The 14,132-nt window shown below is 41.9% G+C and overlaps 2 protein-coding genes across 2 annotated transcripts; both read left to right on the top strand.

Annotated features, from left to right (window-relative positions):
- Positions 1 to 1,698: 1,698 nt before the first annotated feature.
- sncb (synuclein, beta) lies at positions 1,699 to 10,262 on the top strand (the record flags this gene model as incomplete). Its single annotated transcript, XM_079167794.1, has 5 exons — positions 1,699 to 1,819; positions 5,401 to 5,430; positions 5,745 to 5,830; positions 8,589 to 8,672; positions 10,217 to 10,262. The coding sequence occupies 5 exons, from the start codon at positions 1,699 to 1,701 to the stop codon at positions 10,244 to 10,246; spliced, it is 351 nt and encodes a 116-aa protein (XP_079023920.1). The 3' UTR covers positions 10,247 to 10,262.
- Positions 10,263 to 11,477: 1,215 nt separating this feature from the next.
- On the top strand, positions 11,478 to 12,433 carry adirf (adipogenesis regulatory factor; the record flags this gene model as incomplete). The annotated part of the gene is made up of 3 exons (XM_079168204.1): positions 11,478 to 11,556; positions 11,822 to 11,884; positions 12,330 to 12,433. The coding sequence occupies 3 exons, from the start codon at positions 11,478 to 11,480 to the stop codon at positions 12,431 to 12,433; spliced, it is 246 nt and encodes an 81-aa protein (XP_079024330.1).
- Positions 12,434 to 14,132: the final 1,699 nt, after the last annotated feature.

Raw genomic sequence — 14,132 nt, forward strand, 5'->3', positions numbered from 1 at the left:
ATATATGACATTATACTATATATAGGATGGGGGTTGCGTGTCTTCATGAAAGGCAATAAAAAAATGGTGCCAGTTTTAGTGCAATATGGGGTGGCGGTAGCTACAATAAATCCAGGAGTCCACAAGAAACCATTAAATGTAGATCAAGTAGTCTAAATAAAAAAGATTGTTTTATTATCATCTCCTCTAATCAAATGTGAACAGATGGGTGACAATTCCACCCAGAGGACATATTATTGTACTATATGACAGTTACATACTATTCATAGAGTCAATTTACAGCCATATGACTTTGACACCGGGGCTCAATTCTGCAACCAAAAAGGGAGAAAAGGGACACGATGAGGTGGTGTGGCTCTGTTAAAAGCCCCTTTCCTTGCTGTACAAGTTGACATCTCGGCGTGATCAGTAGTGGAAGGAACCATGGCGGAGAGAGGAGGGGGGGGGGTGATGGGGGGAGGTTATAGTCTGAGCCGAACTGTGAAGGGGGCCGTCCCTGTTGGTGGAGATCAGCCCGAGGAAGGCCCACCTAGTGATCATTTGAAAATATCTCCCATTCAGGCACGATAGTGTAACTCGACTGTGCGACGGAATCATAAGGGGACAAGTCAACGGCTATTTGTAAATAGGTAACGACTCTTTTTTTCTTTCATGCATGCCTACATTATTGTCACAGTTTTCACGCGTATAGAGGTCACCACCATTTGAGGACCGTGCATGTGAGCGTCGTCATCGGAAGACACTGGTTTGCACCGTGCCTTTAAAACAACTAGTCTCCTGACCAACATTCGTTTATATGTTCACTATCCTGCTTTTCGTAGCATATTATTTTATCAATTTGTGTCGCGAAATGTAATGTGACGATACAGGTTGAGCCAGGCACCGACGCAAAACGTGGGAAATGGTCCGACATCGTGAAATGATATGCATGTGGTAATTAAAGCTTTGACCTGCAACACCCAGGGCGGGACTCGCATGGATTGGTGTGAAACGCAATAACATCATTCGAGCTGTTGGTGTGCAGCCTTGTCTGTTTTATTTAAATGTTTCCCTGCGTGTGTGATCGGACAAGCTCAGATTGCATCCACTTAATGAAATCCACGATTAAATCGTAATGTGTGTGGTTATGATGGCGTAGATCGTGCTCCCCCCCCCCCCCCCCCCCCCCCCCCCCCCCCCAGCAACGTGTTGTAGCTCTTGCAATACATTTCCTTCCAGTGTAATTTGACGTACAGTCCTTTTTAAACGGCCTGCTCCCTTTTTTTTTCTTTCTCAGCCGCAGCCCTGCCATCTCGCTGCCACAGAGAGTAGCGTTACAGGCGAGCAATAATTAATGAGCGCCTCCACAATTAACCATTTCATTGAGGTCTGTTTGCCTGTGAATATTTCATGTGCTTTGACGAGGATGTGCAAAGGGGGTTGAATGCATGAGTGAACACTGAACAGAGGGTTTTTACTACAACCTGATGGCTGGAGTGCAGCTGTCAGGATCTACCACAGGAGGCGGTGCTGCCTTCTTTTACTGTAACGTATAATGGACTCCCCATTCATAGAGGTTCTGTAGAAATCGATAGAAATTAAATAGTTAAAGCTGGTTATCATCATGAGCTATTAAATGCCACACATGCATATAAATAAGATGTGTACACCGTGACTGACAGCAGGTGCGGTCCATCTCTCCACAGTTACTCGGCCAAGATGGATGTGTTTATGAAGGGTTTGTCTAAAGCCAAAGAGGGGATGGCTGTGGCCGCGGAGAAGACCAAGGAGGGAGTTGCGGTTGCAGCTGAAAAGACTAAAGAAGGAGTTATGTTTGTAGGTAAGGTGATCACACATCTGTTTTCCAGGTTATTTTAACATGCAACCACTGGCACGTTGAGACTGCTAATGTTCCTCCAATACAGTATGCATGAGCAGCGACGAATCAGCAGAAAGAATATTTTATGAATCAGCCCCTGCAGCATCCCCATTATGTCCTGAAACAAATGGTTGAATTGTACAATAACGTCTTTCACTGGTACAATAAATGGCATAATCCTGCTTTCCTCAGACATGTAAGCAACCAGCTGGCTGTAGGTATTGTTTGGTCTTTAACCTCTTTGTTCACCACCATCATGATACAGTCAAATGGCAATATTACACCCTCGTGCATGTTTTGTTGGACTCAATGTGGGGTGTAAGTTAAAATAACTGCTATGTTAAAAGTGTACGGCATGATAAGTAACTGAATGAGTATCTTATTATGACAGCAGTAATTTAATAAATAAATCCGTCTGACAGTTGATCAATATCTTGGTTTTATTTATGCAGGCTGATGCAGTATATTAAAACATCATTTTACCCAATGTATTATTAAACTATCCAGTATTAACGAGTTGTTTTCAAAAGGATGCACTGGGAAAAGGAGTTATTTTGACGTGTGCGATGTAATACGAGGCTCTGAATGTCCTTGTGCCCTTTCGCCTGACTTGACTGGCCTTCAGGCAGAAGATGGGAACAGGGGTGGGGGTGGGGCAGCAGGATGGTGGGAGCAGCTCTTGCCACATGTCGGTGCATTGGACGGCAGCAGATTGTAAAACAGTCTCAGCCAGCGGTCACCTCCTGGAAACAAACAGACTAAAGGCCTCTGCTTCTGTGCAGTTTAATTTTTAATGGGCACCATTACAGCTATTTGCACAAATCAGTGCCTCTGTTGCGTGAGTTCAAAGTGTAATTTCCAAATGTGTGCCTTTTAGATTATTGGCCCAATCCATTTCACTTGCTTTAGATCATTATTCAAATGAACACATGTGACATGAAGGTGGATGGACACCTGAAAAAAGGTTAGCAAGCAGCCGGTCAAAGGAACATTAGAAACTGACAAATTATTTTCTAATATCTTTGATCATCTTGTGTTCATAATGAAACATTGAAAAACAGCACCTTTCCCAGTTGTCATATTCCAGCTTTACGCTTCACTTGTAAAGGCAGTGCTATGCATAATTTAATTATCTGTGTTGCTGGTTAATCATTTAGGGTTATTCTTTAATGGCGTCAAGTCATTATGAAATCATCACGATAGCCAGTGCGAACCAGTTCTATTGTGTAAATAATTAATACCAAGCTCAATGAATTAAAATGTTAAGGAAATGATAGCAACCATATTTTAGAGAACCTAGTTTGAGTTGTATACTTTGGTTTTAATATGTCTAGGGCTGCATCTAACTATAATTTTCATTAGCAATTAATCTGAATATTATTTCATTCATTATTTGATCAATCATTTTGTCTATAAAATGTCAAAAAATAGTGAAAAGTGCTCATCACAATTTCCTGAGACTGCTTATTTTGTCCAAAGTCGAAAGACTTACCGTTTACAGTTACACAAGATAAAGAAAAGCAGAACATTCCCATGATTAAGAGGCTGGCAGTAGATCATGTTTGGCATTTCTTCTTTCAAAATTCAAGTCATTTACCACAGAATTAATTGTGATGATCATCAGTTGTTTCATTGTATTTAATGTGATTTCATATATTTCACAAGCTGTATGTCTATACTGACAAACCCCCCTTGTCATTTGTGATCAATCACTTCTTCCATATTGGCCGGCTATAGGCTTGTTAGCTTACAGTTGGTCTGTTAGGGGTAAATGACTCACGGGACTCAGGGTTGGTCACGGGCCCTGGAACCTGCCAGCCATTACAGATATTTATTTTCTCAGTTGTTCTTAGAGGGCCCACATTTCCAGTGACACTCCTGCTGGTAGCTCTACAGTCACCAGTCCGTACCGTTGATTCAGTGACGTTGGGTATTCCAAGACAAGTTGTCCAACGTGTCTGCATTTAGATGGAACCCGTTCATATTTAGAACCGTGTCCCTGTCACTCATCACCAGAACATCAAAACACGTGCATGCTCCTTTTTCCTGGCTTTTTGCCTGTGGTACACAGAAAGAGAAAGGAGCATGTCCATGTCATGTGGCATCTCTGTGCTCCTGCATGCCGCTTGTTGAGCATAGCAGTGCCCTAGAAAGCTGCGTATGATTCGCTTGAAGGCCCCTCTTGGAGGAGGGGTGAGAGTGATCTGATAGGCCCAGGGCCCACCCTTTGACAGCTGCTGCAGACCGCCCACCCAGCTGAGCTGAGCAGACAGCCTGAGTAAGGCAAGGAGAGGCGGAAAAGAGGAAAAACCCTGCTGTACTAGATACCATTTAATGTCACAGCTAACAGCCTTATTCATAGAGCATTAACAGCATGCACCCTACCACCACAGTCTCGATATATCTCTTACTAACGTTTGCTAAACCGTAGCTACAGCCTGAAAATGCATTACAAAATAACAACACTTTCAGTAATCTATTACTATTTATTTGATGTTAATGTATACTATCAATATTTAGGTGACAAAAATATATTTCACACCCAAGAACTATAGACTTAATCTGGGATTTTATAACCATCAAGGTGACTTAAATGTATTTGTACTTATTATTTTCATTTGTAGTTCATTTTCAACACAAACATGATTATCAAATCATGTATTTTATTCCTGAATATGCAGTGTGGTAGCTGCACTTAACTAGAGCAACTGCTGAAATGGAGGCACATCTTAGATGTATGTTTTGCTTTGAGACTCTCCTTTTGTAGTGCCGGTTCTGTACTTTAGCATCATTTTATCTCTCCTCGGTGGGCTTTTAAAGGCCCTCAGGGACCAATAAGGCATGGGACTGCTGCACAGTAGAGAGGATGACAATGCTTGAGTGATCGGGACCAGTGGGCACTGTGTGATACTCCAAATAGCTGTATGGAGTAAGGGTAGATGGATGAGATTTGCCAAAGGTCAGAGGATTGATCGGTGGTTTTGGCTTTAAGTCAGCCACAAAGTTTAATAACTCCTCACAATAAAAGTACCAAGCAACCCAAGTTCTGCAGCCGTGATTGTTCTGTATTACCTCTGGAGCTGTGAATGAAACAACTACATTTAAACTGCGTCAGTTGTATGAAGAATTAGAGGATATACAGGCCGGCACAAGCTCAGATAGTGCCTCTGGTTGGTAGTGACAGATCAAAGAGAATCACGCTAGATACATTTCACAGTTCATCACGTGTGCAGTGATGAACAGGACGCTGCAGTGCTGTGTCTTTGAATGTAATACTGCTATTTATGGGCTTCTGTAGCGTCCGTGTGTCATGAATCATGCTGTCAGGTAGATGGCCTAGCAAGGTGGTGAAAGAAAATGATGCATTTTAACAAATTACAAGGCAGCCTAAAGCTCTGAGTGCATGTCAGTAGTGCTTCAGTGGTTTGTTTCGGACGAGTATAAAGTTCTACAAACACAAAAGAAAAAAAATCCTAAAAGGCAAAATGTCAAATGGTACCTGAAGTAACATTTCTAACAAATTCATTTTTTTGTTAATTCAGGTAACAAGGCCAAAGACGGCGTGGGCTCAGGTGAGTTTTCTCTTTGCTTGTGAAACACAAACTTCATCATTGACACAGTTAGTTAAAAGCTCAGTTTCATTACTGTGACCAGCCACTTACTGCTAACTGGGAAAATGGCAAATTCACTGTGGTGATGGGGGAGGGTCTGTGTGGTGAAGGGGTCAAGTGGTCATCATGTACAATATTCAATTTAGAAACAAAAGAGGCCAGACACGATGTGCATGCTTTTAATCTGTCTGCTGAATCTGTTGAGATAATTTTGATTTGTGTGTGTGTGTGTGTTTGTGTGTGTGTGTGTCCATGATGTTTGTGTGTCTCTGCAGTGGCTGAGAAGACCACTGGAGCCGTCGGGAACATTGTCGCTGCCACTGGCCTGGGGAGAAAGGACGAATTCCCTGCTGACATGAATGTATGTACACTGTTACGGTCGCCATCAGCTCCCTGATAGCGCACACAGTGAGGTGTAACACACTAGTTTCTTAAGTCCGTTCCTGTTATTAGACAAAGTCTGGCAGTGTTCACGCGCACACATACAGGAAATCAGTAGCCCATAATTGTATGCCATAAAATGACATCAGAGGGGATTGTATATGTATTTATGGTCGGTATTGCATTTCTTTCTTTTATTAGTTTTGGTTATGTACAACCAGAATCTATAGCTGTTTCTTTTTTTCATAGATTTAAAAATAACATTTCCAATGGTGTAAAACTCTGGAAAACAGCAAATCCCCACATTTAAGTCGATGGAACCAGTGAACGTTTGGCAGTTTGTTTGATGAAACTGTCAAATTGTTCACATTTTTGTTGATCGACTATTCAATTAATTTAGTTATAGCTTCATCAATAGCTATAGATATATTGATATCAAAAAGCTTGCCCCTTTAATAGCATGCATATAAGCAGCTAATTGTTATTCTGGTTTGAGCCTACTTATGGATGTGCACACGTGCACAACTGACCTTTGTTCCAGATACAAGAATCACTTACAGTTGGCAACTTGCCGTAAGTTATGTTCATTAAAGTCTGGATGGGATTGTGGTTGTAGCAGAGCCAGATTTTAGAGCAGGGATAAACACGGGCTGATGAATTTGCGTGTCACTTCAACACGGACTTACTGGTCTGCATCTGTTTTATTCCTCTGCTGTCAGCGCAGACGTTTGCTGCCACCAAAGGAAACACGATCACGTTTTTTTTTTACTTCAGTTAAAAACATGTTTCTCAATGCTTAACGCTGGCTCCACAGCATGATTCTGCTTTCATCAACATTTATGCTGCAAGGGTGACCTGCTGGTTGATGACTGCTTTTATGCAGTTAAAATCGTAAGAAATGCAATTAGCGTTAAGGCTTTGTTTTACGCTTGTTTTATTGGAGGAAGCTTGAGGTTTTTCCGAGGATGAGTTGTTGTTCCACACAGTCCGCTCTGCACACGGAGCTGCCTTCAGTCTATAAAATATAGCTTCAATTCAAACGATTATACAGAGTTTTATCACTGAGGTGGAACAGATTTGACTTGTAAAAATCTACTTATAGCCATGCTTGAAAAATTTGAGTGATACACATTCTATTGATTGTTTTTTCGCTTGTTAAACAACCTGGTCGTGCGCTGTAAGCACGGTGACATTTCGTCTTTCGCTGTCCGAAGCCTTCATCCCTCAGAGTTGGACTCTTTCCACTGACTCACTAATCTAGTAAATCTGACAGCCTGCTCTAATAGGCTTCTCAGAGGCACTATCTGAGTTCTAAAACTACTCATTCCAACACCCTGACAACAGATTGTTAAACTGTTGACACTCTTATCACATGTGCCGATCTGCTGTTCAGCTCTAGCTTGTGCTGGGCCGTACATCCTCTCTGTGACTATATTCTGTACTTAAAATTGCACTTACTGATCCATTCGTACACTCTTTTTAAGAGCACCGTATGCTAAATTGTCTTAACATTGAGGCTTCTCTTGTGCTGGAGTCTAGACTGAATTCAAATGTGACCAATCGGACACAAAAACTTAGCTTTCTCTTCTGTTGTAATCCCACGAACACCCTTTTTCTCAGTCAATGATCCGTCTGATTAGGTGTGTCTTTATGGTGGTTTCCCATTGTGCAGCATTTAAAGCCATGCTAATCATGTCGGTCGGCTTACAGCAATAACACCGGCATGATACAGTACATAGGATTACGGTCTGTTCGTCTCTGACCTAATTGACTTGATTAGTGCCGGGTTTAAAAATAAATGTGTGCCGACCCACTAGCTTTGTTTTAAGGGCTCGGAGTAGGAGGTGCATTAAAGATGCAGCGCTGCCTGCATCAGAAAGCTCTAAGAAGGAGAGTCTCACAGTGTCACGATATCAATCAATATCAGCGTCACTTCAAATAGAAAAAGATAAGACTGGTGCTATTCTATGTTTTTCATGTAAATGAAAACTAACAATGAATTAGCTACACACAGACATATCCTTTTATCCAATTTCCTAGTCCTCTGTGCCTCCATTGTTGTCCAAAAATGATTAAAATCACCTCATTGAGCCACATCGTTGCATTCGGTGACATGTTCCTTTATTATAATGAACACAGGCCACTATAATGTATTTTGAATCTAGAACACCAAATGTGTATCAGTCCACAGCGGAAAATAGTCTCCTGAGTACTGAGAGATGGGCGTCGTCAGTTTTTGTCTTTTCTTGCCCCCAATTTGTTTGCCTCTCTATTACCAATACATCAGAGTCTTAGAACTTCAATTCTCTGAACAAGGAATAACAAGCGAACGTGGCTAAGAGTCCCCATCATGCTAGCAGCTCAATGAGACAGTACTTGGGTACAGCAGTGTGTGTTTGAGCTAAATGTCATTCGCATTCTAACATGCTCACAATGTCGATGCTAACTGAAACATCTTTAGCTCCTGCATAAGCGTGTTATCGGTTGACATTGGTTGGCACTAGCTCAGTGTCAGGATCAGTGTCAGTGTTTGCGGACTTTGCAACTTTCTTGCTAGATACACACATAGTACTGCTAGCTACTATAATTAGAAAAGAGTTGGCAACACTGGACTGGGTTTTTCGGTTGGATAATTAAAAAAAAAAAAGTCTAGCGTACTCTTGCTGGTTTCTCCAATGCTACCAAGAAATGTATATAATATTTATATCCTCATCGTCTTACTCTTTGTGTCTCTGCAGCCTGAGGAGTACGGGCAGGAGGCCATGGAGGGCCAGGGAGAGGCAATGCTGGAGCCAGAAGGGGAGACATATGATTCCCAGCAGGTAATCGGCCTACACGACACAAAGCGCATACATGTCTCTGCCTTACAATAAAGAATCTCATGTCTCTGTGTTGAAGTAAGATTTCATCGTAAATTGCTTTTTGTAGTTTTTTTTGCGAAAAGCCTGTAAAAGAACTGTAAAGTCATCGACTGCAGTCACATTACAGTAGATGGAGGCTCGTCGGTATTCACCAGCTCTTCATGGTTACACATTTTAGCTGTATTGCATTTCAATAGCACTCCACACTTGCCCCCCCCCCACACAAACATTACAGCTCACTCACGCTGAGGTAATTCTTCTTTTTTTTCTGGAAATGAAAACAGAGGGCTTAACAAGCCAATTGCCACACAGCGAGTACAGTGAATATAGCAGCACCTACCTACATTGAGCGTTGGGAGTGTGTGTGTGTGTCTGTGTGTGTGTGTGTGTGTGTGTGTGTGTGCGTGCATGTGTGGGGGAAGGATGGGAGTCTGACGCCGATGGTTATTTTTGGAATGTGGCTGTTAGGGGCGTGACAAACTGCAGAATCTATTGCTTTGAAACCAGATTTTAAATAGCTAAGAGTAAATACAAATAGCACCCAATGTCTATAATGTGGAAAAGATCATTTCACTAGTTTATATAATGATTTCAAGTTCTGCTACGTTTTTACCCAGAAAACTATTATATTCTCAGAGAATATTAAAATATTCAGAATCAGCTGCAGTTGGAAGAAGATTTAATTTTGCTAATGATGTTCAAATTATTCAATACATTTAGTTGGATTTTCTTTTCTTTTCCTTAATGTATAATTGCATCCATCAGTTAAAGGTATAAAACCGAGATATTCCCTGAGATGCAAGTTAAAAGTGAATTTCTCAGAGGCAGTAGCTTGTGCCATCCATGTCCTCCTCCATCTCCTGCTCCTCTCCTCCGCATCGCTTCCCCTCCCCCATCCTTTGCTACACCAGCGATATGTGAGCTCTGTCTGAATGGGTGTGGTGATGACACTCTCTGCCTCTGTGCATTGTGGGTAATGTCAGGGTCTCCCCTGCAGTGCTGTGAATATGGAGCCCGAGTGCTACAGAGTGAACCAAGCCCTCTTAGGGATTATTTGTGAATAAAAATCCATCTCGTCCAGTATCACTCCTGGTTTTGTGAACACCTTCGATGTCCTGAGACTATTTCATATTCCCGTAGGCCGTATTGGGTTTTTCTTTATGATCATGTGTGTGACGGAGGCGTGTGCAGGGTTAAAAGGATGCTGGAAATGTGCTTGCGACACGTCCTTGAAGCTTGTGAAGGATTTTGCCGCCCTCTGCAGGCTGAAGAGAGAGACCAGCAGAGGAGCTTCTATGATAGAGTGACATCATTACCTTCAGCAGACCACAATCATGTGTTACCACGAGCCCTCTGTCATATGTATTCTCCTTAAATTGATTTAAGTCATATTTGATGCGATTAAGTCTTAATCAAAGTCTTACTGTTGAATTTAAACCTCGAGCTTCTCTGTGCTACGGATTTGATCTGCCTTGTCTCTTAATAATCGTTTCTTCTTTTCCCAGGGGAGCCAGGACTACGAGCCAGAAGCGTAAAAGCACCAGTCGAAGCCACCAACCAACCAGCAGCACAATAATATTTCTAATAATAAAAAGGACAAATGCTGAAACTATCACTATTATACCCCCGTTGCAAAAAAATCAACAAAAAAAGACAAGCATTCCCACTGAAAAATGTTCTTCCTTCAAGACAAATCTTTTAATATTATATATTGTAAATGTCATGTTATTAATGTAACGTGTTGGGTGTAGGTAATTATTGAGACGTAAGAATTGTCCTCTCTGTCTCATTTCCTTGACTCCCTCCCAATGAAATGAGACCAGAGCCGGGGCTTGTGACTTTGTACGTGTGTGTGTATCTGTATTTAGAAATGTGCAATAGATGTTCGTCATCTTCCAATGAGACATTGGGAGTGGAAAAAATAAATATGTCCAGTTGCAAGCAGATATGAAAACAATAATATCCTCCTAAGTGTCGACAATGCCTGTTTGTGGGTTCTTTCTTTTTTGTTTTGCATTTCTTTGGAAATTTCTTTGAACTTTTTTGAAGTAAGAGTTTTTTACATTGTATCTTTATATTTGCTTGTGAAATCATTCCAGTAAATCTGTAATCTCTGAAATTGACAGAGTATACATGTTTGTGTGTGTGTGTGTGTGTGTGTGTGTGCGTGTGTGTGTGTGTGTGTGTGTGTGCGTGTGCGTGTGTTTGTGTGTACTGAAGATTTTAACAAGTTAAAGTCAATATATTATGTCTTGAAATCATAATGGTTGTCAATATGTGCTTTCAATTGCAGGACTTGTCAATATACAGGTTTATGTGTTAAGCCAGACATACATTCCTCTGTAAATAAAGATTACAAAAAGAAACCACTTGGTAGTGTTGTTTGATAATGTTTAAACTCACTTTTGGCATTGAGCACTAATTACATTTTAAATCTTTTGTAACCAATTCTGGGTTTTTTTTCCTGCCTGTTCTATCTATTTAATAACGCCCTCATGCGTTTCCCTTTTCTGCTCACTCTTGTCTGGGGGTTTAATTACAGGATGTGTAAAATCTGCTGAGTGGGCTCTGGCCCTTTACAGAACGCTGCCATAGTTGGGATGCCAGTCTGATCGGGCCTCTTTGGGCGGGTTTTGTTTGGGTTAATCCAGCTGGAATTGTGCAGGCTCGGGGGGTGTCGGGCTCAAACGGAGGGTATAAACAGTCTCTCCTGCCTCTGTCGGCTCAGACGGATGTGTGGACGCTGCAGGGACAAAGACTGGAGCCATGGCCTCGTTCAAGAAGTCCTTTGAGAGCCTGAAAGGCACGAGCCACTCGGCCGCGAAGGGAGTCACAGACACTGCAGGTAGAACTATAGCTGTGAGATGACACGGGGCCGATGTAAGGTCCTGTAAAGGCTTTTCTTCCCACTATGGTTTGTCTTTCTTCGTTGAAAAAGAGCAGCTTGATAGATAAAACATTCCAATACATCTTTTTTTTGTTTTTCACAAATGTTTAAAATAGTCTTTCACTTGTAAACGACTGAGATGGTCAACGTTTAGCTCATTTGCCAAAGTTGAAGAGTTTAAAAGCTGGTCAGTCACTGTAAGTCTCTGTCATGTGTTTTTCAGTGCAGGCAGCTCAAGAAGCTGTGCAGCAGGTGGCAGACTCCTCCAAAGAAACAGCCAACACAGGTGAAGTGCCCACTCCTCAGTCTTTGAAGCATTATGATGGTCAAGTGGATATATTACTCTGAGCAGACGGGAGTTAGAGCGCAGTGACAAGCTGTCGGAGGATGAAAAACACATCAGATTAAAGCTGAGCTCCTGATATGACTTATTATTTGACAACACTGTGTGTAACACAGGACTATAGAAATACACATTCACTCATATTTAGCTTGATTGAAAGTGTTTTTCCTCAAAACGTTACAGGAATAGAACAGCTAATGGAATTTACTGAATAGCTTTTTATATACACATAAATATATGCGTATCACTCATAGGTTTGCAAGTAAGATGGTAACAAAAGTTTGCTACTCTCAATCAAACTCTGCACAACAATGTCTTCAGCCCAATAGTGATGATGTGTTGCTTAACTTACTGAATATTTCCCCTCTGCTTCACTGACTCTTTGAAGCTGCTCAAGAAGCTGGCAGACAGACTCAGGCAGCCATAGGAAAGGCTGCGGACAAGGCCACAGACACCATCAAGGAGTTTGGACACAAATTGGAGACCAAATGATCCCGAATAAAATGAACAGTTTTAGCCGAAACACTGGAGCCGACTTGTCTCATCATCCATTTTAGACAAGGGATAATGTTTCGATGGAAGTATGTTTGGCATCAGAAAACCTGAAAAAAACACCGTTTATTTTCCAAAAGAAATCTTTATCAACTGTCTTTTTATTTCTTGTTTTCCTCTCACCTTTTTGCGTCTCTGTTTCTTGCTTTATTATTGATTTCATTCAATGTGACTATTTTGGGAAATAAAAACCGATACCAACGTGTTCGTCAGGTTTTTAAGATGTGCTATCCTGCCACACACAGTAGAGACAACACTGTTCGTAGCTGCAGAGGCGCTCTGTCTGTGCTGCAGCCTGTTTTTTTTTTTTGCTCGCTAACGAATCACCGTGGTTATTATTGCCAACACATTGCTGAAAAGATGGCCTTTGGCAGGCTGATGGCTCCTGATGAGAATATGATCAGCGCCGTCTACCTCGGCCCTCAGCAGCACACCTCCCTGCATCACACTACGTGGTTGCTAGGCAACAGCACTCTGTGGCGGCCAGGGATTGGTGGAGACCTTTGAATTAATGCTGAGACTACTTCTGTCGGTACACGGTGTTCTGGGCATGCTGCAGCCTACCATTACAGTATACAATACAAAAAAAACAAGGGAAGATTCCTAAAATGAGACAAATGTAAACATCATTACACACAGTTACTCCAGAAAAAGGAAATGATTGAGGCTCGAGAGCAATACGTGTAGCAAAATGGAGAGGTTGGAGGGAGGAATGAGAAGGAAAGGCACGGTGGTTTACAAGTGTGTGTTTGTGTGGGAGGCGCAGCTCTTCTTCCCCCAAGCTCCTTCAGCTGATATCCCCCGCTGTCTTTCATGTGCTTTCACTGTCGCAGCAGAAAACTCACATTTACTGATATTTCACAAATTGCTGCCTGCACAAAGACCAGAGTTTGCAATGCTTTTCTGGTCCTCTAATAAGCCTGTGATGATCTGCCTCCGCAAATGTCAATTGGTTGTGGTTTACAGGAAGTGCCTTTTTGATCTTTCAGCCTTCTTTTTATTGCGATTGTGCGTTCTTAACACTGAGAGTGGTCAAACGAATGTGCCCTTCAGTCACATAGTTGCTGTCTTACCTACAGTAACAATCCACAATTAAGAAAAGCAAACCCTTCTCCTCTCTGTTGCATACTCCGCCTTCCTTCTAGAAGCCCTCTCACCGATCATCTGTAGTAACATGAAAGCTTTTATCTCCAATTTTTTGCCTTCCTCAAAGCCAGTTGACTAATTCACAGGTTTATCTCTCTGCACAAAGTTTGCCATTGTGTTGCTACGAAAATCTGTGGTTAATTACTATGATTTACTGATGATTAGAGAGCTGAAGAGAGATTTTGTCATTACATTACCACTCACTGCCAGAACCCGACCGTGGTTTCCAGGGAAACTGGAAAATGTGAAGCTTTTCAACAGACACAGCCACAGCTTAAAGAGAGAGGATTGCCTAAGATAGATTCTTCTAGAGACAAACCTGTAGCCGCTGCTATCACCATATATCATCAGGGGAGATATACAGACAGATGTGCCTCTCGATCAACGGACAGACTTTGCAACGTTTGACCCAAATGCGAGTGAGAGTTATGAAGAGACTTCAGTGTGACTTGGACTGCTGAGGTATGTCTGTTACTCGTGATTTCCTGCAGTT

The sequence above is a fragment of the Pholis gunnellus genome (assembly GCF_910591455.1).
Source record: "Pholis gunnellus genome assembly, chromosome: 10".
Lineage (NCBI taxonomy): Eukaryota > Metazoa > Chordata > Actinopteri > Perciformes > Pholidae > Pholis > Pholis gunnellus.